This window comes from Oncorhynchus nerka, linkage group LG3 (genome assembly GCF_034236695.1).
Source record: "Oncorhynchus nerka isolate Pitt River linkage group LG3, Oner_Uvic_2.0, whole genome shotgun sequence".
NCBI classification, from domain to species: Eukaryota; Metazoa; Chordata; class Actinopteri; order Salmoniformes; family Salmonidae; genus Oncorhynchus; species Oncorhynchus nerka.
The window spans coordinates 53,940,902-53,968,898 of record NC_088398.1 but is presented as its reverse complement, the minus strand read 5'-3'; the positions used below and the strand labels follow the sequence as shown (position 1 = coordinate 53,968,898).

At 41.6% G+C, this 27,997-nt stretch overlaps 1 protein-coding gene across 1 annotated transcript; it reads left to right on the top strand.

The window, feature by feature from the left end:
* Positions 1–292: 292 nt before the first annotated feature.
* Positions 293–27,727, top strand: LOC115110816 (solute carrier family 15 member 2-like). Its single transcript, XM_029636734.2, has 23 exons — positions 293–434; positions 2,607–2,653; positions 2,994–3,081; positions 9,317–9,458; positions 11,288–11,380; positions 11,492–11,591; positions 13,552–13,642; positions 13,768–13,845; positions 19,344–19,426; positions 19,612–19,695; positions 19,987–20,076; positions 20,548–20,592; positions 20,822–20,857; positions 22,547–22,635; positions 23,526–23,607; positions 23,852–23,977; positions 24,328–24,492; positions 24,644–24,690; positions 24,893–25,000; positions 25,241–25,337; positions 25,588–25,731; positions 26,134–26,238; positions 26,519–27,727. The coding sequence occupies exons 1-23, from the start codon at positions 419–421 to the stop codon at positions 26,747–26,749; spliced, it is 2,187 nt and encodes a 728-aa protein (XP_029492594.2). The 5' UTR covers positions 293–418; the 3' UTR covers positions 26,750–27,727.
* Positions 27,728–27,997: the final 270 nt, after the last annotated feature.

The following is a 27,997-nucleotide window of genomic DNA, read 5'->3' as shown; positions in this document are numbered from 1 at the left end:
ACCAGTGGGACTCACAGGCTATGATCACTTCAGGCCAATTTCAACAGGCATTCCATGCTCAGGTTTACGGGTTCAAAAACCCAAACAAGAACTCTATTGTGCATCCAGAATCTGGTTTACAGGCAGGTTCCCACACAGTCCAGACTCTGCTGGGCTATAGGAAAGTAAAGTAAGATATGCTATTCTGCTGACAGTAGCAGATATGTACAGAACAGCCCTTGAAGTCAGAAATTCATGGATCTGGAGTCGAATATTAACTAACGGGTTGAACATATGTTATAAGAGAGCTGCGTTTTCCAATGCTGCGCAGTGCGCTCAGTCACAGACAAGAGAGGAACGGACTTGGACGCACGTCAAGAGGTCCACCGACCGATGCGACGCTAGTGTGGCAAAAACACTCCAGAAAAAAACAGAGGAAATGGAGAAACGAAAGGGTAATGCGTGTCTTTTTATTTGATCCATGGTCCATGCATTTTTGAAGGAAAGAGTTTTACACACAAACTTTATTATCAATAGTTTTCAGTTTTTTTGTAGTGACAAATGGTGAATGACTGTCGTTATGCATGCCAATGCTTGACAAGATGGATGGATGTAGGCAAATGTGTAACATGTGCTCGATTTATGGAAATGATAAAATATGTGGAATTTGTCCTTTTGCATTTAGTGTTTGGTTTTCACTGCAAAACTTCTGAATATGTTTTCCATCACATCTGTCTATTTGCAATGGAACTGAGTCAACAGGCGCATGATCAGAACGTTTGTATTAATTTGACCTATTATTACCATAAACCACTCTATTCTTATAGGCCATAGAGCGTAATAATAATGAGTAGTCTGGCGTTAATTATTATTTTATTAGTAATAGTCAGTATGGCTATTCCCATAAATTATGCACCTTATTGACTAGTATTTGTCACTGCGTGAATACTGCAATATGGGTTGGATTTCATTGCATTTGACAGAAGGCCTGCATTTATGAGAGATTATTCTTAAAGTAACTGTCCAGTAAAAATTTCACTTTTAAAAGTTCATATTCTGTTAACTCATACTCAAATAATGTTGTCCTATCCTATACTCATACTCAAATAATGTTGTCCTATCCTATACCATTGTATTCTCATACCTATATCTCAAACAGGAATTTAAAAAATGCTTACTATTTCCTGATGAGGATGAGCTGGCCAATCAGCGGTCTACTTGAATTAATATTTTTATGGACCAGTATAGACCCACACCATTCTGTTGTTGGGGTACACCCACACCATTCTGTTGTTGGGGTACACCCACACCATTCTGTTGTTGGGGTACACCCACACCATGCTGTTGTTGGGGCACACCCACACCATTCTGTTGTTGGGCTACACCCACACCATTCTGTTGTTGGGGTACACCCACACCATTCTGTTGTTGGGCTACACCCACACCATTCTGTTGTTGGGCTACACCCACACCATTCTGTTGTTGGGGTACACCCACACCATTCTGTTGTTGGGCTACACCCACACCATTCTGTTGTTGGGCTACACCCACACCATTCTGTTGTTGGGCTACACCCACACCATTCTGTTGTTGGGGTACACCCACACCATTCTGTTGTTGGGCTACACCCACACCATTCTGTTGTTGGGCTACACCCACACCATTCTGTTGTTGGGCTACACCCACACCATTCTGTTGTTGGGGTACACCCACACCATTCTGTTGTTGGGGTACACCCACACCATTCTGTTGTTGTTGGGGTACACCCACACCATTCTGGGCTACACCCACACCATTCTGTTGTTGGGCTACACCACACCATTCTGTTGTTGGGGTACACCCACACCATTCTGTTGTTGGGTACACCCACACCATTCTGTTGTTACACCCACACCATTCTGTTGTTGGGGTACACCCACACCATTCTGTTGTTGGGCTACACCCACACCATTCTGTTGTTGGGCTACACCCACACCATTCTGTTGTTGGGTACACCCACACCATTCTGTTGTTGGGCTACACCCACACCATTCTGTTGGGTACACCCACACCATTCTGTTGTTGGGGTACACCCACACCATTCTGTTGTTGGGCTACACCCACACCATTCTGTTGTTGGGGTACACCCACACCATTCTGTTGTTGGGGTACACCCACACCATTCCAACACAGAAAAGCTGCTTTTTTTATCATACATCATTTACAAAATTCTGTTGTGGAACCCACACCATTCTGATTTACACCCACACCATATTGTACCATTAATTATAGGTCTTATTTCATACACCCAAATTCTGTTGTTGGGCTACACCCACACCATTCTGTTGTTACAAATATTCTGTTGATACAGTACATCATGTCATTGGGTACACCCACACCATTCTCTTGTAAACACCCACACCATTCCTACACCCACACCATGTTAAATTATTTTTGTGATTTCCATTTACAGAACATGAGTTGAAACCATTCAATGAAAGAAAAGGAAATCATTTAAAAAGTGGAAGAAAAATTTCACCATATTGTAATTAATTATGTCTTATTTCATAAAATCTGGAAATACTTTCATGTTTCATTGCATCTTGTAAATGCAATATCCATGGCCTTATTTTGTGATTTCCTTACAGAACATGAGTTGAAAATTCATGAAAATGGAAAGACAAGCAAATCACCGGTAATTTTTGATATTTCTCTACTTTCATGTTTCATTGCACTATATCCATAGGCCTGTCTTTGTTTTCTGGGTTTCTTAGTTGAGCAACATTTCAACAATAATTTCTTCTTCTTCAGACCTTAGACTTGTCATTTCTTTGTACCATGAATGGATAATGTCATAATTGTATTGTTTAACTGATTGTAGAATGGATATTGGATACTCCAGTAAACTGTGCATACAGTCTTTATGTACCCTCTCTTTTTTTTCTCTCTCCTCTGCATTTCTATCTCTCGCTCTCTTTCTCGCTCCCTTCTCCCCCCTCTCTCTGTCCCTGTCTCTCTTTCTCCTTTCTTCTCAGAAACTATGTGGGACCAACTACCCTGTCAGCATCTCCTTTATAGTGGTGAATGAGTTCTGTGAACGCTTCTCCTACTATGGCATGAAAGGTATAGTAACCTATAATTAAGAATGTTTCTCCTAACTAAGAACCTAAGAATATAATACAATTGTTCTCCTAAGTAAGAACTAACTAAGAACAACTAAGAATGGTTCTCCTACAATGGCTTGAAAGATAGTTCACCTAATTAAGACACAAACAAGCGAAATGAGCAGGCAAGTGCACATCTGACAAAGTGAAAATGTAGTGTTTCCATCAACTTCGCGTGCAATGTAGAGATCAAAGACCGCCGCAGTTCGTGGAGTAGTAGGTGAAACCATTCACTTCAGGAAAAGGGGTGATATAAATAAAGTTTCCGTTCATTATGTGCTGCTGAATTCATAAGAATATTTGCTGCCATTGTAGAAAGGTTGGCAATACGAGAGGTCTTTGGACCATTTTTGTATTATTTTCTATGAAAGAACAACTGGTGGGTTTTGAGTGCTTCTCCCCTATTTGGGATGTTGGTCTGCCTGCTCTTCAGTGTGAGAGAGGTATTCTGAGAGCGTTTTTGTGTCTCCTTCCTCTGTATATAATACGGTTTAAAACTGTATAACACAATAGTGTCTTTGGAAAACGGGTTCATATATCCTGATGTCAAAAACGAATGTGACTATGTATATATTTATTTTGCCGTTAATGTATTTAAGACATATTTCGGCAAATTAACCAAGTTTTTGCTGGTTTAGCTAGCAATGTTAAATGACGAGTTATCTAGCAGCGTTGGTCACTGCACTACAATGTCAACTCTATATATTGCTTGCAGGTGATTTTCTAGCTTGTGGTTTATTGAAATATTAAGTGAATGTTTATTTTCTTACTACCTTAAAAGGTTTATGTAAAACGGGTTGTACTTGTGCTCTGTATTTATGGATTAATATCAATTCAGATTGAGAGTATGTATCACTACTGTTGCTCTTATCTAAAATATATATCGTGTTCTACCTAACCAGTGAACGTGTGGCTGCGACCGTCATGTCAAACCCTGTCATCACTGTTTGATATTTTTTACTGCAGGTATGCTTTTCTGTATTTTCTTTAAGACAACGCATACTATACGATCACTTTGTGTATTGAGTCAGAGATATTCTGAGAGCAGTGAACGTGTGGCTGTGACCGCCTTGTCATCACTGTTTAATATCTTTTACTGCAGATAAAAACCGAGTCAATCTGATGTGTGGGTGTCCATGTGCATTTCTTCTGGGTGGCTATGTGAAGTTGGTTACACACAGATAGGGTTCAACAGCGGTTGGGGCATTAGGGGCAGCGCCCCACTTTGACTGGTCCCAATTTTTTATTTTATTTATTATACTGAACAAATTTCAATTAAAAAAATGTTACTGAGTTACATATAAGTTCATATATCTAAATCAGTCAATTTAAATAAATAAATTAGGTATAATCTATGGATTTCACTTAACTGGGAATACAGATATGCATCTGTTGGTCACAGATACATACATTAAAAAAAGGTAAGACGTGGTTCAGAAAAGCAGTCAGTATCTGGTGTGACCATCATTTGCCTCATGCAGCGCAACACATCTTTGCATAGAGCTGATTAGGCTGTTGATTGTGGCCTATGGAATGTTGTCCCACTCCTCTTCAATGTCTGTGTGACGTTTCTGGATATTGGTGGGAACTGAAACACACTATCATTCATGTCGATCCAGTGCATCCAAACATGCTCAATCGTGACATTTCTGGTGAGTATGCAGGCCAGCTTCTTGATATGCCACACCAGTCAGGCGGATGGCTTATCTTGGCAAATGGGAAAGGCTCACAAACAGGGATGTCATTTGAGAGAAATTATATTTTTGTGCGTATGAAACATTTTTATGATCTTATTTCAGCTCATGAAACATAAGACCAACACTTTACATGTTGCACTTATATTTTTGTTCAGTGTAAATAAAATATATATAATTCATGGATTATGCTTTAAATCCTCATAAAAGTGTGGTAAATATGTACTTTTTCATGTTTCAAAAATATATTGTTCAAAACAAGCTGTTCAGTTACTACTCTGCCCCTCAGTAACTGCCAGCAGCAGCAGCTCTACCTCTGTGGGCGCATGCGAACATGGATTGTTTTCCACCTATTTGCTTATGAGGACGAACTGACCCAATGAAATCTCAGGAGCATAAATTATAACAGCAAAAAGTAAATGGACCATTCTGGGCCCCTCAAATGTGCGTCTGTTCAGTCACAACATCTTGTTCTGCTCTAGTCTCCCTACCAATGACTCTCTTGCATCAGACGGCTTACTTCCGCATGTGAGACTAGATCTGCTCTATCAGGTACAGATGGCCCTAAAGCAAAAAATGAATTCTAATTAACATGTAAATAAATAATCATTAACAGTCATGGTAGCCTGGGACCTGATAAACCGGACAACTACACCCAACAAGTGTGGAAGGACAGGGATACACTAGCTAGAACTTTCCCATAGCGGATCTTTAACACAATTTGATTTTTTCCCACCATTTTGTTCATCAGGTTCTACTGATGAAGTGACAAGGCAACATGTTGTGTGGACTAAAACAGTATACAACTGTGTGTATCACAAAGCGTAATCAAATGAATTAGCCAGCTACAGTCATTTTGAGAAACATTGAGAAATAGTTTGGTAGATTTTTTGGTCAAATTAACTAGTTACCTAACTTTGATAAGCAGCTAGCTAGCTAGCTATAGCTGCTAATAATCAAATGAATGCTAGTTAGCTCCCATGCCAATTTCAAGTCTTTCTAAACTAATATCTGACTAACTCAGAAATATGAAGTTATTTCAGAATGAAAGTTACCTGGCTAGTGCATCATGCTTTGTGACATTATATTAGCTAGATATCCCCAGTTAAGTAATGCTTGTTGTGTTCTTCCTGGTGCACTTATTAGTTTGTGACGTGAGCTAGCTTCTCATTCTAAATAGTATAATATAATCTGTTCAAAACATTGGCAGCATGTGCAGCAGCGATCATTCGGTTGAAGTCGGTGTATGTATGTTGTTGTTCCAATGCACAGATCACGTGATATATCTTCTTAAAGAAAAGTCCAGTATTCAGCCAATCAGTGGCTTCCACTGGGGCTTAATCAGTGCCTGAGCACCTGCCCTTTTGCCCTCCTATGAAAGTGCTCTTGTAGCTCCATGGATTTAAAAAAATGTTATAACGTACATTTACATTTTATTTTGAGTCTCTTTTCATTTTAAATGTAACGATTTGCACATCAAGCTAGATACTTTCATAAGCTCTTGAATCGCCTCCTCCGCCCCAAGAGCACACTCGTTTGACTTGCATGCAGTGGCCACTGGCTGTGGGTGGCAGGAAGGGTGCCGGGCAGACATCCACATTTTACGTTGGATCTGACATGTGTCATTTGTTATTTTGAGCATGTCTGTGCATGGCCCTGGTCATGAGAAGCAGCAAACGCCCATGTCAAATGCAATAAGTCAATGAGGCCATTTTGACAGAGGGTCCACACTATGTATCCATTTTGGCCTCAGACCTGAACTTCATTTCACTTGATCTAGACCCCCTGTCTGTCTGTCTGTCTGTCTGTCTGTCTGTCTGTCTGTCTGTCTGTCTGTCTGTCTGTCTGTCTGTCTGTCTTTCTGTCTGCCTGACTGCCTGACTTACATCCTTTCCTGTGAAACACACTTAAAGAAAAAAGAGATAAATGCATCCCAAATGACACCCTATTGATTATGTAGTGTTTTAATAAGTAGTGCACTATATAGGGAAAAGGGTGCCACCTGTTGAACGTCAATGTTAAGTGGATGGGCATATAAAACATATCTTCATGAGAGTGCCATGAACAGTAGGTTGTAATACCTAACACTGTTAGAAAGTCACATCATAGATTTCATTTTCAAATGTCATGCTATGAACATTTACAGTTAACATGCTATAAGATTTGTGCTGGCTAATAATGTTTTATATACAGTTGAACTCGGAAGTTTACATACACCTTCGCCAAATACATTTAAACTCAGTTTTTCACAATTCCTGACATTTAATCCTAGTAAAGATTCCCTGTTTTAGGTCAGTTAGGATCACCATTTTATTTTAAGAATGTGAAATGTCAGAATAATAGTAGAGAGAATGATTTATTTGAGCTTTTATATCTTTCATCACATTCCCAGTGGGTCAGAAGTTTACATACACTCAATTAGTATTTGGTAGCATTGCCTTTAAATTGTTTAACTTGGGTCAAACATTTCAGGTAGCCTTCCACAAGCTTCCCACAATAAGTTGGGTGAATTTTGGCCCCTTCCTCCTGACAAAGCGGGTGTAACTGAGTCAGGTTTGTAGGCCTCCTTGCTTGCACACGCTTTTTCAGGTCTGCCCACAAATTTTCTATAGGAATGAGGTCAGGGCTTTGTGATGGCCACTCCAATACCTAGACTTTGTTGTGCTTAAGCCATTTTGCCACAACTTTAGAAGTATGCTTGGGGTCAATGTCCATTTGGAAGACGCATTTGCAACCAAGCTTTAACTTCCTGATGTCTTGAGATGTTGCTTCAATATATCCACGTAATTTTCCTTCCCCATGATGCCATCAATTTTGTGAAGTGCACCAGTCCCTCCTGCACCGATGCACCCCCACAACATAATGCTGCCACCCCTGTGCTTCATGGTTGGAATGGTGTTCTTTGGCTTGCAAGCTTCTTCCTTGCTGTGCGGCATTTCAGGTTATGTCGATATAGGACTCTTTTTACTGTGGATATAGATACTTTTGTACCTGTTTCCTCCAGCATCTTCACAACGTCCTTTGCTGTTGTTCTGGGATTGATTTGCACTTTTCACACCAAAGTAAGTTTATCTCTAGGAGACAGAACACGTCTCCTTCCTGAGCGGTATGATGGCTGCATGGTCCCATGGTGTTTATAGTTGCGTACTATTGTTTGTACAGATGAACGTGGTACCTTCAGGCATTTTGAAATTGCTCCCAAGGATGAACCAGACTTGTGGAGGTCTCCCATTTCTTGGCTGATTGTGGAGGTCTCTAGGTCTTGGCTGATTTCTTTTGGTTTCCCCATGATGTCAAGAAAAGAGGCACTGAGTTTGAAGGTAGGCCTTGAAATACGTCCACAGGTACACCTCCAATTGACTCAAATGACGTCAATTAGCCTATCAGAAGCTTCTAAAGCCATGACATAATTTTCTGGAATTTTCCAAGCTATTTAAAAGCACTGTCAACTTAGTCTATGTAAACTTCTGACCCACTGGAATTGTGATACAGTAAATGATAAGTGAAATAATCATTCTGTAAACAATTGTTGGAAGAATTACTGGTGTCATGCACAAAGTAGATGTCCTAATCGACTTGCCAAAACTATAGTTTGTTAACAAGAAATTTGTGGACTGGTTGAAAAACGAGTTTTAATGACTCCAACCTAAGTGTATGTAAACTTCTGACTTCAAGTGTAACTAGTGGTCAGGGAAAATCTAACGACTGGTGGACTGCTCAGTCCTAGTGGACTGCTCTCATTCCTTGTAGTCTCTGTCCCCCTGTGAACGTAACACAGTGTTGGCCAGCAACTCTACTGATTCATCACAATCTCATCTTTCATCTATTTTTAAGTTTGTCCCTCTGTGATGAACAAAGTGGTTTTGTTTCACATCTTCAAACTGTTCAATTTTTAAAATTTAAATCTATATAAATTGATGTGTGTTTGTCATAGAACGATGGAACTACTTTCTAACGTTCCAGTAGACTCTCAGTTTGCAGCTATATGCAGCTTATGTGCCTGTGATGTACCGGTGATGTACCGTTCCAACACAAATTGACAGACAGTCCAATCAGTGAATGTGCGATAAGGTGGTACTCCCAAGTCTCCAATGGCTGTGGATATATGACCGGATACCCCAGAGTAATTTGAGGCTAAATTAATTGAAGCAGTCAAATTCGTTGTTGATGAAAATCCACTGTAACAGAAGTTGATTAATAAGCCAATAACCTTGATATGACTTGATAAAACAATTACATTATAACGAAAGTCTCCTAAATAGGGGACTTAAAGTTTAAAAGGTTTTAAGTGTGTTTCCTTATTTTCCTTATTTTCAGTAGCAAAGAGTTTCACATATAAAAAAATACATTGTAGTAGTCAGTGAGATAGTAGGTCTCAAAATTGTATTTGGTGAATTGTATTGTACGCTAATTGAAAATAAGAACAGAAGACTGTTTAGCCACATTATTATATTGCAAAACTCTGGTCCCTAACCTGGTGCACACTGTGTTTCATTGTAGCGGTGCTGACATTGTACTTCATCAACTACCTGCATTGGGACCCGAACCTTTCCACAGCAGTGTACCATGCCTTCTCCAGCCTCTGCTACTTCACTCCTGTGCTGGGGGCCCTCATCGCTGACTCTTGGCTGGGCAAGTTCAAGTGAGTTAGATATAGAAGCCACTTTCAAAAATATATATAGATTTTTTTATTTTTTATTTCACCTTTATTTAACCAGGTAGGCTAGTTGAGAACAAGTTCTCATTTACAACTGCGACCTGGCCAAGATAAAGCAAAGCAGCGCGACACCAACAACAACACAGAGTTGCACATGGAATAAACAAACATACAGTCAATAATACAATAGAAAAACTCTATATACAGTGTGTGCAAATTATGTAAGATAATTGAGGTAAGGCAATAAATATATATTTTTTTACCTTTATTTAACTAGGCAAGTCAGTTAATAAGAACAAATTCTTATTTTCAATGACGGCCTAGGAACAGTGGGTTAACTGCCTGTTCGGGGGCAGAATGACACATTTGTACCTTGTCAGCTCGGGGGTTTGAACTTGCAACCTTCTGGTTACTAGTCCAACACTCTAACCACTAGGCTACGCTATAGGCCATAGTGGGGAAATGATTACAATTTAGCAATTAAACACTGGAGTGATAGATGTGCAGAAGATGAATGTGCAAGTAGAGATACAACTATCTGGATATGGGTGAAGGAGAAATGGGGGAGGCTTGGGCAAGTTGCTGTGGGGGGTGCAGGACTATTGACCAGGGTAGGGGTAGCCAGGTGGAAAGCATGGCCAACCGTATAAAAATGCTTGAAATTGAAATTCTCAATTATCGTGGATTTATCGGTGGTGACAGTGTTTCTTAGCCTCAGTGCAGTGGGCAGCTGGGAGGAGGTGCTCTTATTCTCCATGGACTTTACAGTGTCCCAGAACCTTTTGACGTTTGTGCAGGATGTAAATTTCTGTTTGAAAAAGCTAGCCTTTGCTTTCCTAACTGCCTGTATATATTGGTTCCTAACTTCCCTGAAATGTTGCATATCGCGGGGGCTATTCGATGCTAATGCAGTACGCCACAGGATGTTTTGTGCTGGTCAAGGGCAGTCAGGTCTGGAGTGAACCAAGGGCTATATCTGTTCCTGGTTCTCCATTTTTTGAACGGGGCATACTTATTTAAGATGGTGAGAAAAGCACTTTTAAATAATAACCAGGCATCCTCTACTGACGGAATGAGATCAATATCCTTCCAGGATACCTGGGCCAGGTCGATTAAAAAGGCCTGCTCGATTAAATATTTTAGGGAGTGTTTGACAGTGATGAGGGGTGGTCGTTTGACCGCAGTCCCATTACGGATGCAGGCAATGAGGCACTGATCGCTGAGATCCTGGTTGAAGACAGCAGAGGTGTATTTGGAGGGCAGGTTGGTTAGGATGATATCAATGAGGGTGCCCGTGTTTACAGATTTGGGGTTGTACCTGGTAGGTTCATTAATAATTTGTGTGAGATTGAGAGCATCACGCTTAGATTGTAGGATGTCTGGGGTGTTAACATGTCCCAGATTAGGTCACCTAACAGCACGAGCTCTGAAGATAGATGGGGGGCAATCAACATATGCTGTCCAGGGCACAGCTGGGGGCAGACGGTGGTCTATAGCAAGCGGCAACAGTGAGAGACTTGTTTCTGGAAAGGTGAATTTTTTTCTACATTTAAGTAGAAGCTCCAGTTGTTTGTGCACACACCGGGATAGTAAGATACAACTCTTTGGGCTATCTCTGCAGTAGATTACAACGCAACCCCCTTTTACAGTTCTATGTTGTCGGAAAATGTTATAGTTAGGGATGGAAATTTCATCCCTTAAAGGGAAATATACTCTGTTTGATCTATTGTGGTTTCAAGTATTCTATTCTATTCTATTATTTTATATTCTAAGCTAATTGTGAAAGTAACTACTGTGTGTCATGTCATCCACAGGACCATTATCTACCTCTCTGTTGTCTATGTGCTCGGTCACATCGTCAAGTCTGTTGGGGCCATACCGAGTGTGGGGGACTCAACCATACACATGTGAGTAGTTGATCACTGATTGATTAAGAGCTAGAAATGTTGCCCTGTAAATGTGTTGACCAATCTGATATCTAACGCTGTGCTCTGTGTGTGTATGTGTGTGTGTTCTAGAGTACTGTCTATGGTGGGTCTGATCCTCATAGCCTTTGGTACAGGAGGTATCAAACCCTGTGTAGCAGCGTTCGGAGGTGACCAGTTTGATGAAGAGCATGTAAGAGACTATTATATCCAAAATAGGGTTGGAACTTTTCAGGCAACAGAACCAAAAAAATGGAAAATAACAAAATTATTTGAGGAACAGAACCCAAACCGAAACGAAAGTGACCTATACTGTTCCGAAACAGAAACTTTATTTTAAAGGCATGGGAAATGGTAAATAACGTAATTTTACATTCCGGGTATTTTTTTCCAGTCCCACAAAAATTACAACAAAGAGCCTATGCAAAGCCTTCACTCTGTCACTCAAAAACTTATTCCAGTGTCTTCCTGTCAGCTGGAAATCTTTGCCAGTGGGTATGCGTTATCTGTAGGGTTCCCCTCCCCTCTGAAGCATAGGTTACTTTGTAGCCTACTGACAACATTACAAGCATGATCCATAAATGAGGAAGAGTTGTCTAAAAGAATGGATTAGCTTTTTCAATGCTAGTTAAGGATACTATAGTTATCACATTTCATAGTGGATTTATTAACTACAAAAGGTAAAATGGGATTTTAATTGTATTGCTGCCAGCTGGAAATCTTTGCCAGTGGGTATGCATTTATGTGTAGGCTGCCCCTCCCCTCTGAAGCTTGTTAGCTTGTTAGCTTGTGGACCAGAGCTAATGTTTGCTCTGGTTCAACGTTAAACCAATGCTGAAGATCAAAGACGTTCCTCCATAGAAGCTGCTGGCAAAATTTCAGTAGCATCTCACGCCCTTCACTGTGACTGACTGTTTTTCTTTCACTATGATTGAAACTATGCTGTTACAGCAAAATACAATTAGCTCTTAATGACTTTCCTATACAGATTAAATCGCTTACCCGCTCCAAAGCAAGCTGTTCTATCCGCACTGATTGGTGAAGCAATTTAATGTCAAGCTAAATGTAAAAAAACATGCCTAGAAGGCCAGCATCCTGGAGTCGCCTCTTCACTGTTGACGTTGAGACTGGTGTTTTGCGGGTACTATTTAATGAAGCTGCCAGTTGAGGACTTGTGAGGCATCTGTTTCTCAAACTAGACACTCTAATGTACTTGTCCTCTTGCTCAGTTGTGCACCGGAGCCTCCCACTCCTCTTTCTATTCTGGTTAGAGCCAATTTGCGCTGTTCTGTGAAGGGAGTAGTACACAGCGTTGTACGAGATCTTCAGTTTCTTGGCAATTTCTGGCATGGAATAGCCTTCATTTCTCAGAACAAAAATAGACTGACAAGTTTCAGAAGAAAGTTATTTGTTTCTGGCCATTTTGGGCCTGTAATCGAACCCACAAATGCTGATGCTCCAGATACTCAACTAGTCTAAACAAGGCCAGTTTTATTGCTTCTTTAATAAGCACACAATTTTTCAGCTATACTAACATAATTGCAAAAGCATTTCTAATGATCAATTAGCCTTTTAAAATGATCAACTTGGATTAGCTAACACAACGTGCCATTGGAACACAGGAGTGATGGTTGCTGATAATGGGCCTCTGTACGCCTTTGTAGATATTCCATTAAAAATCAGCCATTTCCAGCTACAATAGTAATTTGCAACATTAACGATGTCTACACTGCATTTCTGATCAATTTGATGTTATTTTAATGGACAAAATGTGCTTTTCTTTCAAAAACGTATTTCCCAAACTTTTGAACAGTAGTGTATATCTGTACTTTTTTGGGGCCCGAACCGGTTCAGAACAGTGGAACGAAGAAAAAATAATAATACTTCTGTTCAGAACAAAATAATTAGAAACTATTTTCAGTTCCAACCCCTGCTTTCATACCGTCACTGCAATATGTGAGGGATGGTTCAATCTAACATCTGTGATTACTAAAATGTGTTTTGTTGAAGGGCTATTGAAGTAGAAATATGATAGAAATTCAGCCATGAATGGAAGAAAACAACTTTATTGAGCTGTAAAAGAACTAATCTAAATTGATTTTCTGATATTAAACAGTGTTCACCATCATTGGTTTTCTCCCCTCTCCCCTCAGACAAATGAAAGGAGGAAATTCTTCTCCATTTTCTACATGTCCATCAATGGTGGGAGTGTCTTATCGACACTCATCACACCAATATTGCGAGGTTCGTGTCAACATTAACCTTAATCCTAACCTTAATATTGAGGGCTTTGGCCTCTGAAATTGCATATGGCTGCTGCATAGATAGCACAGCATAACTGTACTGTATGTGTGTTCTTATACTTGCAGGAGATGTGCAGTGTTTTGGTGGTGACTGCTATGCTCTTGCCTTCGGAGTACCAGCGATTTTGATGGTCATTGCTCTAGGTGAGTGTACTTTCTTCTTCACACCTCTTCTTATGAAGCCAGTCTGGATTTCTACTTGAGACTAGAATATACCCAGTTAGTAAACCTGGTAGAAAGGATGTTATTACTTTACCAGATTACAACCTTGCCTGCTGGGTAAAGTATGTATTGAATGCATTCAGCACAGGCCTGGTTGTGCAGCAGACGTGTATACATGAGCTACTTTTCACATAGGCAAGCTACCATTATGGGTAACAGTGGGGGGCTGTGGCCCCCGAGTCGGAAAACAGAGTTTGTTTTGATAGAGCATGCTTTAGCCTGGCAGAGGCAGTGAACCCTAAAGAAGAATGGGATTCTGAGGCAGTCAGCAGAAAGACCCTAATGGCAGGAACACCGATGTGTGTGTAGGGCCTGGTAAACATGGAGCCTCGCCAGTCAAAACAACACGGAACTGTGTTAGACACACACAAACATGCATAGGCACACACACACGCACACTCAAACTCACGCGCACGCACACGCACGCACACACACACACACACACACACACACACACACACACACACACACACACACACACACACACACACACACACACACACACACACACACACACACACACACACACACACACACACACACACACAGATAGCTGGTATTGGCTAATTGCTGATCTTGTCCGTTAAAACATATTCTTGATGTAGCGGTAGGTGGGTTACAGTAACAATACAAACAGGACACACATGTTGTTGACATATGTAAATACAGTCTGTAGGTCTTTTGGCTAATTTGTTTTAGTTCCTAAACAAATGTCATCTACCCAGATAGCACACATCATCAACACTCTTCAGTGTGTAGTCAAGAAGTTTACTATAACAGAGAGTAAGGGTCTTGATTACTAACCATTCGGAGATGACCATGGGTGGAAAAAGCTTATCTAGGAACTCCTAGAATTCCAATTTGTACATGCCAAAAGGACTTCACTTCGGGAACTCATTGGGAACTCCCACACGTCCGTCTCCCCTCAGTTCCCCCTTGGTCTGACAGAAAGACAACAGTGATGATAGTTTGTTTGCAGGTGCGCTTTGGAGGAGACCAACACTCATAAAACTGTATTGCCATAGTACATTTACAATCAGTTTTTTAATTATTTTTTAGAATTTTTCCCCTTTTTCGTGGTATCCAATTGTTTTTAGTATCAAATCAAATCAAATCAAATTTTATTTGTCACATACACATGGTTAGCAGATGTTAATGCGAGTGTAGCGAAATGCTTGTGCTTCTAGTTCCGACAATGCAGTGATAACCAACAAGTAATCTAACTAACAATTCTAAAACTACTGTCTTATACACAGTGTAAGAAGATAAAGAATATGTACATAAGGATATATGAGTGAGTGATGGTACAGAGCAGCAAACAGTAGATGGTATTGAGTACAGTATATACATATGAGATGAGTATGTAGACAAAGTAAACAAAGTGGCATAGTTAAAGTGGCTAGTGATACATGTATTACATAAGGATGCAGTCGATGATGTAGAGTACAGTATATACGTATGCATATGAGATGAATAATGTAGGGTAAGTAACATTATATAAGGTAGCATTGTTTAAAGTGGCTAGTGATATATTTACATCATTTCCCATCAATTCCCATTATTAAAGTGGCTGGAGTTGGGTCAGTGTCAATGACAGTGTGTTGGCAGCAGCCACTCAATGGTGGCTGTTTAACAGTCTGATAGCCTTGAGATAGAAGCTGTTTTTCAGTCTCTCAGTCCCAGCTTTGATGCACCTGTACTGACCTCGCCTTCTGGATGATAGCGGGGTGAACAGGCAGTGGTTCGGGTGGTTGATGTCCTTGATGATCTTTATGGCCTTCCTGTAACATCGGGTGGTGTAGGTGTCCTGGAGGGCAGGTAGTTTGCCCCGGTGATGCGTTGTGCAGACCTCACTACCCTCTGGAGAGCCTTACGGTTGAGGGCGGAGCAGTTGCCGTACCAGGCGGTGATACAGCCCGCCAGGATGCTCTCGATTGTGCATCTGTAGAAGTTTGTGAGTGCTTTTGGTGACAAGCCGAATTTCTTCAGCCTCCTGAGGTTGAAGAGGCGCTGCTGCGCCTTCTTCACGACGCTGTCAGTGTGAGTGGACCAATTCAGTTTGTCTGTGATGTGTATGCCGAGGAACTTAAAACTTGCTACCCTCTCCACTACTGTTCCATAGATGTGGATAGGGGGGTGTTCCCTCTGCTGTTTCCTGAAGTCCACAATCATCTCCTTAGTTTTGTTGACGTTGAGTGTGAGGTTATTTTCCTGACACCACACTCCGAGGGCCCTCACCTCCTCCCTGTAGGCCGTCTCGTCGTTGTTGGTAATCAAGCCTACCACTGTTGTGTCGTCCGCAAACTTGATGATTGAGTTGGAGGCGTGCGTGGCCACGCAGTCGTGGGTGAACAGGGAGTACAGGAGAGGGCTCAGAACGCACCCTTGTGGGGCCCCCGTGTTGAGGATCAGCGGGGAGGAGATGTTGTTGCCTACCCTCACCACCTAGTAGCTACTATCTTGTCTCATCGCTACAACTCCCGTACGGGCTCGGGAGAGACGAAGGTTGAAAGTCATGCGTCTTCCGATACACAACCCAACTGCTTCGCGCATCCAACCCGGAAGCCAGCCGCACCAATGTGTTGGAGGAAACACCGTGCACCTGGCAACCTTGGTTACTGGCCCGCCACAGGAGTCGCTGGTGCGCGATGAGACAAGGACATCCCTACCGGACAAGCCCTCCCTAACCCGGACGACGCTAGGCCAATTGTGCGTCGCCCCCACGGACCTCCCGGTCACGGCTGGTTACGACAAAGCCTGGGCGCGAACCCAGAGTCTCTGATGGCACAGCTGACGCTGCAGTACAGCACCCTTAACCACTGTGCCACCCGGGAGGCCCTACAATCAGTTTTTTAATAACCAATGTATAATAAACTCAGCAAAAAAATAATTGTCTTCTCACTGTAACTGCGTTTATTTTCAGCAAACTTAACATGTGTAAATATTTGTATGAACATAACAAGATTCAACAACTGAGATATAAACTGAAAAATTTCCACAGACACGTGACTAACAGAAATGGAATGTGTCCCTGAACAAAGGAGGGGTCAAAATCAAAACAGTCAGTATCTGGTGTGGTCACCATCTGCACTAGCATTAACGCTAGCGTCCTACCTCGTCAACAGCCAGTAAAACTGCAGGGCGCCAAATTCAAAACAACAGAAATCCCATAATTAAAATTCCTCAAACATACATGTATTTTACACCATTTTAAAGATACACTTGTTGTAAATCCAACCACAGTGTCCGATTTGAAAAAGGCTTTACGACGAAAGCACACCAAACGATTATGTTAGGTCAGAGCCAAGTCACAGAAAAACACAGCCATTTTTCCAGCCAAAAAGCAGAAATAGAGATAAAATTCAGCACTAACCTTTGATGATCTTCATCAGATGACACTCATAGGACTTCATGTTACACGATGCATGTATGTTTTGTTCGGTAAAGTTCATATTTATATCCAAAAATCTGAGTTTACATTGGCCCGTTATGTTCAGTAGTTCCAAAACATCCGGTGATTTTGCAGAGAGCCACATCAATTTACAGAAATACTCATAATAAACATTGCTAAAAGATACAACTGTTATGCATGGAATTTTAGATCCTCTTCTCCTTAATGCAACTGCTGTGTCAGATTTCAAAAAAACTTTACGGAAAAAGCAAACCATGCAATAATCTGAGTACAGCGCTCAGACAACAAATCAAGCCAAACAGATATCCACCATGTTGGAGTCAACAGAAGTCAGAAATAGCATTATAAATATTCACTTACCTTTGATGATCTTCATCAGAATGCACTCCCAGGAATCCCAGTTCCACAATAAATGTTTGTTTGATCGATAATGTTGACATCATTTATGTCCAAATACCTCCTTGTCGTTCGTGCATTTAGCCCAGTATTCCAAATTCATGACGCGCAGAAACATGTCAAACGAAGTATAGAATCAATCTTTAGGATGTTTTTAACATAAGTCTTCAATACTGTTCCAACCGGAGAATTCCTTTGTCTTCAGAAATGCAATGGAACGCAAGCTAACTCTCACGTGAACGAGCGTGGCCAGCTCGTGGCTCTCTTGGCAGACCTCTGACTCATTCCCCTCTCATTCGCCCCCACTTCACAGTAGAAGCATCAAACAAGGTTCTAAAGACAACTGACATCTAGTGGAAGCCTTGGGAACTGCAATATGACCCCATAGACACCATGTATTCGATAGGCCAAGAGTTGAAAACTACAAACCTCAGATTTCCACTTCCTCGTTGGATTTTTTCTCCGTTTTTTGCCTGCCATATGAGTTCTGTTATACTCACAGACATCGTTCAAACAGTTTTAGAAACTTCAGAGTGTTTTCTATCCAAATACACTAATTATGCATATTCTAGCTTTTATGGCTGAGTAGCAGGCAGTTTAATTTGGGCACACTTTCATGCAAAATTCCCAATGCTGCCCCCTACCCTAGAGAAGTTAAGTACTGCAGTGCATCTCCTCCTCATGGACTGCACCAGATTTGCCAGTTCTTGCTGTGAGATGTTACCCCACTCTTCCACAAGGCACCTGCAAGTTCCCGGACATTTCTGGGGGGATGGCCCTAGCCCTCACCCTCCGATCCAACAGGTCCCAGACGTGCTCAATGGGATTGAGATCTAGGCTCTTCGCTGGCCATGGCAGAACACTGACATTCCTGTCTTGCAGGAAATCACGCATATAACGAGCAGTATGGCTGGTGGCATTGCAATGCTGGAGGGTCATGTCAGGATGAGCCTGCGGGAAGGGTACCACATGAGGGAGGAGGATGTCTTCCCTGTAACACACAACGTTGAGATTGCCTGCAATGACAACAAGCTCAGTCCCATGATGCTGTGACACACCGCCCCAGACCATGACGGACCCACCACCTCCAAATCACTCCTGCTCCAGAGTACAGGCCTCGGTGTAACGCTTATTCCTTCGACGATAAACGTGAATCCGACCTCACCCCTGTGAGACAAAACCGTGACTCGTCAGTGAAGAGCACTTTTTGCCAGTCCTGTGGGTTTGTGCCCATAGGCGACGTTGTTCCCGGTGATGTCTGGTGAGGACCTGCCTTACAACAGGCCTACAAGACCTCAGTCCAGCCTCTCTCAGCCTATTGCGGACAGTCTGAGCACTGATGGAGGGATTGTGCGTTCCTGGTGTAACTCGGGCAGTTGTTGTTGCCATCCTGTACCTGTCCCGCAGGTGTGATGTTCGGATGTACCAATCCTGTGCAGATGTTTATGGTTCATTGAACAAGCATGGGAAACATTGTTTAAACCATTTACAATGAAGATCTGTGAAGTTAATTTGGATTTTTACGAATTATCTTTGGAATTATCTTTGCTGAGTTTAACTTCTACTCAACATCTACTCAAACTCCACTCTTTATATGTTTATGTCTTTGTAGTTGTATTCATCTCTGGAAGTGGGATGTATAAGAAGAGTCCACCGGAAGGGAACATCTTGTTGGATGTGTGTAAGTGCATAGGGGTAAGTCATCCATCTCTCATTCTCTCAGCAGTCATATACTTCCATAGAAAGATGTCTCTCGTGGCAGACTGTTAACATTGCTGGCCAGCACACTCAAGATTTGGTTCTGGGTTCTGAGATTACAGAAAGATAAACCTCTGTCCCTGGGCTGTACCATGACTGCTCCTGTTCCCTCCACCCTACAGTTGGCCATCAAGAACCGTTGGAAGAGCTCTAAATATGACCCTAAGAAGAAACACTGGCTGGACTGGGCAGAGGACAAGTATCCGGTATGATTATCAAGAATGAAATAACTTTTTCTGATTAACTCCAGTGACGACTAGAATGACTTCATGGAGCTTTTAACTGCCCCCATTAACTGTGTTTCAGATTAAGATATGATAAAATAATATAAAGATAACAAAACGCTATTGTCCCTAACATTTTCATAAAATTGCATTTAGTCTTTGGTGATCTGGCATACAGGTGAACGTCTACAGGAGAAGGTATATGTGTATGTATAAAGAAGTCTCTCCTGATAGTGACCCATAATGTATGGTTTCCTATGTGTTTCTCTACAGAGACGTCTGATCCATGAGATTAAGATGGTCCTAAGGGTTCTAGTGCTCTACATCCCTCTGCCCATGTTCTGGGCTCTGTTTGACCAGCAGGTAAGGACCCAACGCTTGCCCTTACCCTAACCAGCCTCACGAGAACAGTAATCACCACCCTCGCTGTTAAAAAGCCCCGGCCTAAGCAATTCCTTTCACGATTCCGAAACCCAAGATACAGTCCAATACAATGGGTATGGACTAAGTTAAGACAGTAATTTCAACCAGCTTTGCCCTCTGGGACCCCAAGTTCTTCTTGCCTAAGGCTCCTCTCCTCTCCTCTGGCCAACAACAAACAACACCACACTACCATCTGATTAGGGATAACTGCAAATTCTAAACACACATCTAACATTTCGTTTGGCTTTCCATTAGGCATGTTAGAACCCAAGGACATTGGATTAATGAGGTCTGATTATGCCATTGAAGTGAATGGTGATGGCGAACCAGCTATCCAGTGCCATAGAATACAATGAATGGGCCAGTGATAACATGATAACATTCAGCCGTCTTTGTTTTGTCATGCTGTAGGGATCCCGTTGGACTCTCCAGGCCACGCGGATGAACATGGCCTTCGTAAGTTCCTTTTTCTTTCTTTCAATGTACAGTACATAACAACAGTGGTATGAGTCTCGCAGTGAATGGTCTTCGTAAGTTTATTTCTTTGTGTAGCAATGTGCTTTACAACTGTGGTAAAAGATGATTGTACAATATTTATGATTTCATAGTATTCTGAATTGTTTTATTATCGTTGACTGTAATCTGAAATTGAGATCTTGTTGTAAAATCGGTCTCCATGTTACAGGGATCAACATTTGTCCTGAAGCCTGATCAAATGCAGGTACCTGCAGTTCCTTACTCTCTTCCAACTCTCTGCGCGGTCGACAGAAAGCAGATGTTTCCAGTTTTCAGGGATACAGTATTTCAATCTAACTTCCGCTTCCCCTGAAAAATGGATATGGGGTCTCCGCTCAATAGTTTCTTTACGCCTGCTCCGTTAGGTTACTCACTTCCTAACAGTACATAATACATTACTACTGCTTATAATCTTTATACTAAACTCAGCAAAAAAATAAACATCCCTTTTTCAGGACCTTGTCTTTCAAAGATAATTCGTAAAAATCCAACTAACAGATCTTCATTGTAAAGAGTTTAAAAACGGTTTCCCATGCTTGCAATGAACCATAACCAATTAATGAACATGCACCTGTGGAACGGTCATTAAGACACTAACAGCTTACAGACGGTAGGCAATTAAGGTTACAGTTATGAAAACCTAGGACACTAAAGAGGCCTTTCTACTACCTCTGAAAAACACCAAAAGAAAAATGCCTAGGATCCCTGCTCATCTGCATGAACGTCCCATAGGCATGCTGCAAGGAGGCATGAGGACTGCAGATGTGACCAGGGCAATATATTGCAATGTCCTTGCTGTGAGACACCTAAGACAGCGCTACAGGGAGACAGGACGGACAGCTGATCGTCCTCACAGTGGCAGACCACGTGTAACAACACCTGCACAGGATCGGTACATCCGAGCATCACACCTGCGGGACAGGTACAGGATGGCAACAACAACTGCCCGAGTTACACCAGGAACGCACAATCCCTTCATCAGTGCTCAGACTTTCCGCAATAGGCTGAGAGAGGCTGGACTAAGGGTTTGTAGGCCTGTTGTAAGGCAGGTCCTCACCAGACATCACCGGGAACAACATCGCCTATGGGCACAAACCCACCGTCGCTGGACCAGACAGGACTGGCAAAAAGTGCTCTTCACTGACGAGTTGCGGTTTTGCTCATTATGTGCGTGATTTCCTGCAAGACTGGAATGTCAGTGTTCTTCCATGGTCAGCGACGAGCCCGGATCTCAATCCCATTGAGCACGTCTGGGATCTGTTGGATCGAAGGGTGAGGGCTAGGGCCATTCCCCGCCAGAAATGTCCAAGAACTTGCAGGTGCCTTGGTGGAAGAGTGGGGTAACATCTCACAGCAAGAACTGGCAAATCTGGTGCAGTACATGAGGAGGAGATGCACTACAGTACTTAATGCAGATGTTGGCCACACCAGATACTGACTGTTACTTTTGATTTTGACCCCACCTTTGTTCAGAGACACATTATTCAATTTCTGTTAGTCACATGTCTGTGGAACTTGTTCAGTTTATATCTCAGTTGTTGAATCTTGTTATGTTCATACAAATATTTACACATGTTAAGTTTGCTGAAAATATACGCAGTTGACAGTGAGAAGACATTTCTTTTTTTGCTGAGTTTAGAACTGTAACCATAGGTTATCTCTCTCATGGCCTTGACTAAGATCACACTTGTTTTCTCCTGAACCCAAACCCTTTTATAATGGATATTACCACCATAATGCTATCTTTTTATTGAGAACATTGAGCACAAATATTTACTGGTGTCTTTTATAAGTATGCTGCATTAACCTTTATGATTTTATGATATTTTTAGGGGATTTTTTATTGTCATTTATAGGCGTGTGCCCTGTGTTTTGTTCTTGCTTATTTTTTCAGATGTTAAACGCTCTGCTGATCCTCGTGTTTGTGCCTATCTTTGACATGGTTGTGTACCCACTCATAGGCCTGTGTAGGATCAATCTCACGTGAGTGGACCTTGTGTGTCTGAACACTAGCTGTCTCATCCTTGCTTCTTCCGTCCTTATTTCCTCAATCCCTTGCCTTTCCTATCAAAGCTCATTGGAGGAGGGACCTTGGATCATCTTCTCCAATGCGTTTTAAGGATAATTGGGGAAGCAAGGATGAAGGAAGTTTTCAGATACAGCCCGTCTCTAAACGAGCGGGAGCTTTAGCTGACGGTGGACCCTACAGCATTCCACAGTCATCTTTTATGAGGAAACTAAGGGTGTAAGGAATGGTGCAAGAACAGGCATCATGTGGCTTACACAGCTGCCCGTTGGCCATAAAGAAAACATTTGTAGCTGCTCTACCAAACCTTGTGATCTTATCATGTCATAGAGATGGGTGAAAGATACGTGGAAACAATGTCGTGCAAACGTCTTCTCCTACAGAGATATAAAACAACTGACCAAATGAGTCATTTCTGAGAACAGAAATTGTTGTTACTGTGTAGTAGCAACTGTGTACTACTGGTTAGCACTGTGTAGTAGTACGTGGTAACAACTGTGTTAGGGCCAATGTTGACCAATGTGAGTTGACCGTCAAGCACTCTGTTAAAGGTGCACTCTCGAACGTTTGTATAAATTCAGCCAGTAGTTTTGAAAGTGGTGCTCACAAGCCAAAAGGGGTCCCCGTGTTTTGTGTACTACGTCATCAAATCATATACATCCATTTCGTATGCTTTGTTATGTCATGCAGAAAAAGCTATCCAATTCGTACTATATGTAACAAACTTGTTGTGCTTAAGATCCTAGAGGGCATCTTTAAAAGTCTATACGTGTAGTGTAGTGTAAGGTATCTAAGGGTAGTGTGGGGTCAGATTGTTTGATTGTCAGATTCTTCCATCTCTTCTCAGGCCGCTGAAGAAGATGGCTGTGGGTATGATCTTTGCAGCGCTGGCCTTCGGTTCTGCCACCTTGGTGGAGGTCAATGTCACGGTAAGACTAAACATCTCTGGCTCAATTTCACTTTAGATTTTGTTTGTATAACTTGCCAAAGGCCAGAAAAATCCCTAATCGTGTTTTTGCAAGATTATCATAATTCTCAATAACTTCTGAAACAACCTCTTTAAATCCATAGTGACAGAATCATGGCGTTTTACCCTACCTATAGCAGCTGTAGCTGTGGGAAGAGACTACCTTGATTCTAATGTCCCCTCTATCTTCTCTTTGCCTCTGGTAGAAAACGGTGGTGGAGCCTGCGCCACAGGGACAATGTCTGCTACAGGTCTACAATCTGGCTGTCAGTGACGTCAAACTGAACATCCCCGGGAGTAACCTCTTCTCACAACCCATCAAATCCTATGAGGTAAACTAGATTGTCAGTTTTGTAAAACAATACAACAGTAAAGCACATTACAGGATGTTTTACTGTAACCTAACCATATAATTCATGTACCCATATGAGGGTGTGGCCAAATTGCTGTGGTCTGGGTGGCTTTGTACATTCCTGTAATTCTATTTCTATGAACTTAACTTAAGTTGGTAATGCTATGCGTATAACACATCTTGTATTTATACACGTTGACAGCAGCTCTTACAGAAAGCAGTCCTACCAGATAGGAGTGTGTTCTTCTGGGGTCAGCGTGTCTTTTGTTTTGGCTATATAGGTGAACATAAACCTTGTCAACTCACTATGCCACTGTGTCTGTCCATTAGGATCCACCAGCATATCAGCATATTCAACTAGGGGGACACAACAAGACCATCAATATGGCGGTCACCCAAAATGAAATCCTTTACCAGTGTGTCCAGACTTTCACAGAGCAGAAAGCCTACACTCTCGTCCTGCACAGCAATGGTTCTGGGATTGTGTGTCAACTAGTGAGTCTGAAGTCTGATCTGAAGCACCATAATGATTACAAAAGTTATTGAACGATGTGGTAGCTCTTCATAATAGCCTACTACAGGAATTATTTCTGTATTTCCAACTTTCATGATCTGTTTATTTTTTATTTATTGTTTCATAATATAGGCGACAGACAACATACATAAAAGTGAAAAAATGGAAGCGTACCTGAGGTAATGATGTTTCTATGTCTGAATTTAACTGGAGGAAAGAATAAGAGTTCATCATCTTGTGAATCATCTTGTACAATGGAAAAATACATGTTCCCCATGACTCTCAGCTATAGATCAATGAATATACTTTATCCCATCTCTGCATACCTGCATTAGAAATGTATTGGAGCTGAAGCATTAACATGGTCACTGTCTCGAACAGATTCATCAACACACGGAGCGAGGCTGTGAACATAACAGTAGGTGCTGTGGATTTTTACGTACCTGCTGACTATGGCATATCTCCCCATAACAGTGTGGAAAGAAAAGAGTGAGTATGACTTGCATATTTCCTTTCCATTGCAGTTCATCTTAACAAATATTAAAGTATCTCATCCCTGTCCACTGACAGAATATCCTATAATTGATATTCCTAATTTTCTAACATTGAAAATCTGACTGATATATTATCAAATCGGTAATAGATACAATACTAGATCATATCTCAGTATCCACAGATCACTTTTACCTCTGCCTTCTCTAAATCCTTCACCTATCCCATCTCTCACAGGTACACAAATGATAAGTGTACATCAGGCTCACAGAATTTCCTCATCACCCTGGGCCTGCTTGACTTTGGAGCCTCGTACACTGTCATTCTGAAAGGAGTGAGTCAGGCCACTGGCTTTACATGAGACCACAAAATACCATACTGTAGATACTATATGTGTTTCCTGCTACAGCCTGAAGCCAGTATAACTATAAATACCTGGACTAGCACAGTACTAGCTACCTGGTAGTTAAACTAGTAAGTGTATGTGATCCCTGCGATAATTGAACCCACAACCTTGGTATTGTTAGCATTTTCAGTGCCTGCACTGGCATACAGTACTAACCTCCTCTACTTTTTTTTTCCAGGACCCTGGAGAGATCATTCTCCAGAAAATGGAGGATGTGAAGGCCAACAATGTCCACATAGCCTGGCAGATTCCACAATACGTCCTGATCACAGCGGGAGAAGTCATGTTCTCCATCACAGGCCTCGAGTTCTCCTACTCACAGGTCAGTAGTTGTCTTCCTCGCAGGTCAGCAGTGATTAGTAATTGGTTATTGGTTGAGTATTAATAATAAGCCTAAAATGCCTACATACTGTAGGTACCTCTGAATATCTGAAAGAATTGGGGTGTCCAATATGATGAAAATTCTACCTAGACTTTCAGAGGGCAAGATGAAGCTAAAACTATATTGCTTATACCAACCTGAACCCTTTCAGATCTACATGAAATGCATAGGGGGATTACAAGGTTATGGGTTGATTATTTGGAATTCCGCCTTTACAAGGAGAGAATATAATGTTTGAGTAAAGAACGTGTGCATCATCGTTAATATCCCCCAGAGCTGTGTGATCTGTCCCTGCTTTTCCCCACCAATGATAAACAATATTTTGGTCTATGTTCAATACAGGCCCCAGCTAACATGAAGTCAGTGCTGCAGGCCGGCTGGCTGCTGACTGTAGCCTTTGGCAATGTCATTGTGCTGATCGTCGCAGAGGGGGCAGGTCTGGATCAGGTAAGTCTCAGTCCCAGTAGTAGAAGAGTGCTTTTGTTTTCACTGTGCTGTTTAGAAGATCTTGTCATTGCACCATTGAACCCATAGACTGCATAAAACAGTTAAAAACACAGAACCAAATGTCTGTGGTAGTCCACTAGAGGGCAACCAATCACAACATCATTACTGTCTTGGTCCCTTTCTCAAGTAGAGTACACCAGGGTAATAAATATGGCCTTCAAATAACAAAATAGGCCTGTGTTAAATGTGTTTAATGTTGAGTCGAAATTCTAATTCCCAGTGGATGGAGTTCCTGCTGTTCGCTGGCCTCCTGGTGGCAGTCTGCATCATCTTCTCCATCATGGCTTACTTCTACACCTACGTAGACCCCGACGAGCTAGACAAGCTGTTCCCAGACAAGACAGTCAATGACGACGATGAAGACAACTTGAAAAAGAACCAGAAATACCACATGGACCAGACAGACAACAGTATGTACTTGAACCCAATAGAGAAGCGCACTAAGATGTAGCTTGGTGACTGACGTACTGTGTTACCACTTCCCCCTCGATAGACCTGTAAGCCCCTATTGTGGAATGTTTTTATGCATTGGTAAATCGAAGCAAAGCATTACGATTTGGTGAATGCTGTTTGAGTATATTTTGACTGAGCCTTACTGTATGTAGTTTGTTGTTGTCACACCCTGTCTGTGTGATCTTATGTACTAACCAGAGTTAGCACTCCAACCTAGACACCTCAAAATCCACAGGTGAAACCAGGACCAGTAGGAACAAAACAACATTGTTGAAATACTTTATGGCAAAATAAATTGAATTTTTGTGAATTTGTAACATTTTACAGAATTTTGCAGTACTGCACATAATTAAACAAACATTAGCTTCCTGTTTATAATGTTGTTCATAGTAGACAAGGAACACAACTGTCTCTTACAGTTAATGATACATGAAAGGGAACCTATCCAAAAACAACACAATAACAGAACATTGTAAAAATGGTCCCTCTTCATACTGGCTACTTGAGACAAAGCTGGAGTAGACTGAAGTCCAGTAATACTTGACTAAACCAAAGTACAGATGACAAAGGCAGCAGTAAACATGTAGTCCCGCACAAATGATGCAGCGCCACTAGCTTGGGCTAATTGAGATATTGTGTGTGACTAGCAAATTTCTGTTAATTACTATAGTTCCACGCCTTGGCCAATCAGTGTAATTTTGTAAAAGCTGGATCTCTGCGGCAAGACGCATCATTCACCCAATTTTCGTCAGAATTGGCCCGGTGGTGTCTGAGATATGGTGTGTGACTAACGTATGAACAAAAGGAAGGATGGAGACAATTTCATCGCGGGGGACAACTATGGAGTCAGGGGAAAGTCTCAAGGCACTCTAGAGAAGACATGCTGCTCCTAATCATCAGCATAACATTTTCTAATCTTGAGAAACATTTTCTTGTAATTTTACTTGTAAATAAAAAATGAAATGCTAAATGAAAAGGTGTACATTTCTCTAGTTGAATATTTTATACTTTTATTTGTGATGGTGTCACTAGAAAGCTTACTACTCTTATGGCTTTGCAGGACTAGCTCACTGTTGATGGAATCGGTAGCCACGTTTATAATCTTTACTCATTCATGGCTTTGGCTCATGGGATTTCCTTCCCTTATCACAGATCCATGACTACCGACAGAAAGCAATCACACCACTTCCTAGTAATGGACATATTACATCCTTCACTCCTTAGACAACCTTCATTAATCACTGTT